Below are 1,763 nucleotides of genomic sequence, written 5' to 3'. Positions count from 1 at the left end.
ATTGATTATAGTTCTTGAATCTTTCCTCAAAACATTTTAATTAGTTTTAATTCCTTTAAGTTATAAGTTTATTAGAAGTATTGATACATTTTTTGATATTTGTTTCTGAAAGGATAGGATTGTATAGTGAATACTTCCTGCTATAAAATATGATAGGAGAGAAATACTGATCACTTGAAATAATCAAGAAGAAGTTAGTATAGCTAGATGTACTTGTGCAGAATCCCAAAAACTCTTCTCTTTCAAGAGTAAATAAAACCAAAATTAAGAGTAACCAATATTTCATGCTTTTGAAGTTCATATGTCATAGTGTACAGAATGTATATTTCTTGTGATTCATGGCATGCACATATTTTACTGATGTTTTGATAGTACAAATTACAGTGTTAAGTGTCCCTTATGTGATATCATTTTAGTGTTTACTGATTGACTGACAGACAACACACTACAAGGTGTGAGTGGTTAAAACAGGTGACCCCTCCTGTAAACTAATCGCTTTTTTAAATCTCAAATAATTACCAATCGGCAAAAAAAAAAAGAGAAAAATCTGGATACACAAATTTTCAGTCAAGTGTGTGGTTATGTATCGTATCTGAGAATGAAGATAATCTATAGTCTGTTGAATAAAGATTTTTTCTTATTTTGTGGATTAGATATTCAAAACCACCTCAATCATTTGTTTTTGTGAACACACTTAATCTCAATAGTTTGAGTAACTACACATCATTTAAGTAGAAATATGGCTTTATGTGAGCTACACACAGAGAAAGTAAATGGATATTTTTGTTGTGCTACAGGTCAGCCAATAACAACCAAAGAAGGACACGTGGTCCGGACGTGTAAAGTGGCAGATAGGTCAGCTTCTATCAATATTTCAGTGTGGGATGAACCCGGCCTCCACATACAACCTGGAGATATCTGCAAGCTAACAAAAGGGTCAGTCATCAGAAACTTCCGATCATAATATTCTTTTCAAATAGAGAAGGCTAGTCAGCTTTCCATCTTCTTTAAGAAACCACTTAACTAGTGACAACTCTTCTTCTGAAAGGCCCTACTACTGGAAAAAAAAAACTTTGTTAGCACTGGATATGGGTTCTTAGAACACCTAGCAACTGTTTCAAGACTTCAAAATCAGCTTTAATTTGACAAGACCAATAACATAAACCAAAACTAATAGTAACTTAGATTTTTAATAAGAAAGAAAATTTTAACATTATAAGTTCAGTTATTTATGTATGGCAAAAATAATTTTTTTTATTTAAACAGATTTAAAAAAAAGAAGGTGACTGAGACATCCTGGCTCAGCTGCTTTTAACAGCAGGCTGATCACATGGGTGTTTAATTATATTAATTTGTAAAATGTTTCTAACGAAACATACACGAGAGTTTACTAAGAACAGCTGCAATGAAGATATTCAAAAAATAATTTTTCTTAAACTATCAAACTATCATTGTAGTTATGTATATTTATAAGAAAGTTGTGTGTATTAACACACTTAGTACCATTCTATAGGCAGTGATGTGTTAAACAGTACCATTCTGTTGGTGGCAATGTGTTAAAATAGCTAGTACCATTCTGTAGGTGGTGATGTGTTAAAACAGTTAGTATCATTCTGTAGGTGGTGATGTGTTAACACAGCTAGTACCATTCTGTAGGTGATGTGTTAACACAGCTAGTACCATTCTGTAGGTGGTGATGTGTTAACACAGCTAGTACCATTCTGTAGGTGGTGATGTGTTAAAACAGCTAGTGTCATTCTGTT

General features: G+C 32.6%; 1 protein-coding gene across 1 annotated transcript in view; it reads left to right on the top strand.

Annotated features, from left to right (window-relative positions):
• Nucleotides 1–1,763, top strand: part of LOC106475591 (SOSS complex subunit B1-like) — a 10,040-nt gene that overhangs the window by 1,916 nt on the left and 6,361 nt on the right. Inside the window, exon 3 of the mRNA XM_013936269.1 lies at nucleotides 798–936. Coding sequence (XP_013791723.1) covers nucleotides 798–936 — 139 coding nt within the window. The remainder of the gene's footprint in view (nucleotides 1–797; nucleotides 937–1,763) is intronic.

Source organism: Limulus polyphemus, unplaced genomic scaffold (genome assembly GCF_000517525.1).
Source record: "Limulus polyphemus unplaced genomic scaffold, Limulus_polyphemus-2.1.2 Scaffold8844, whole genome shotgun sequence".
Lineage (NCBI taxonomy): Eukaryota > Metazoa > Arthropoda > Merostomata > Xiphosura > Limulidae > Limulus > Limulus polyphemus.
The sequence above is the reverse complement of the archived record's forward strand: the minus strand, read 5'-3'. Positions and strand labels throughout refer to the sequence as shown.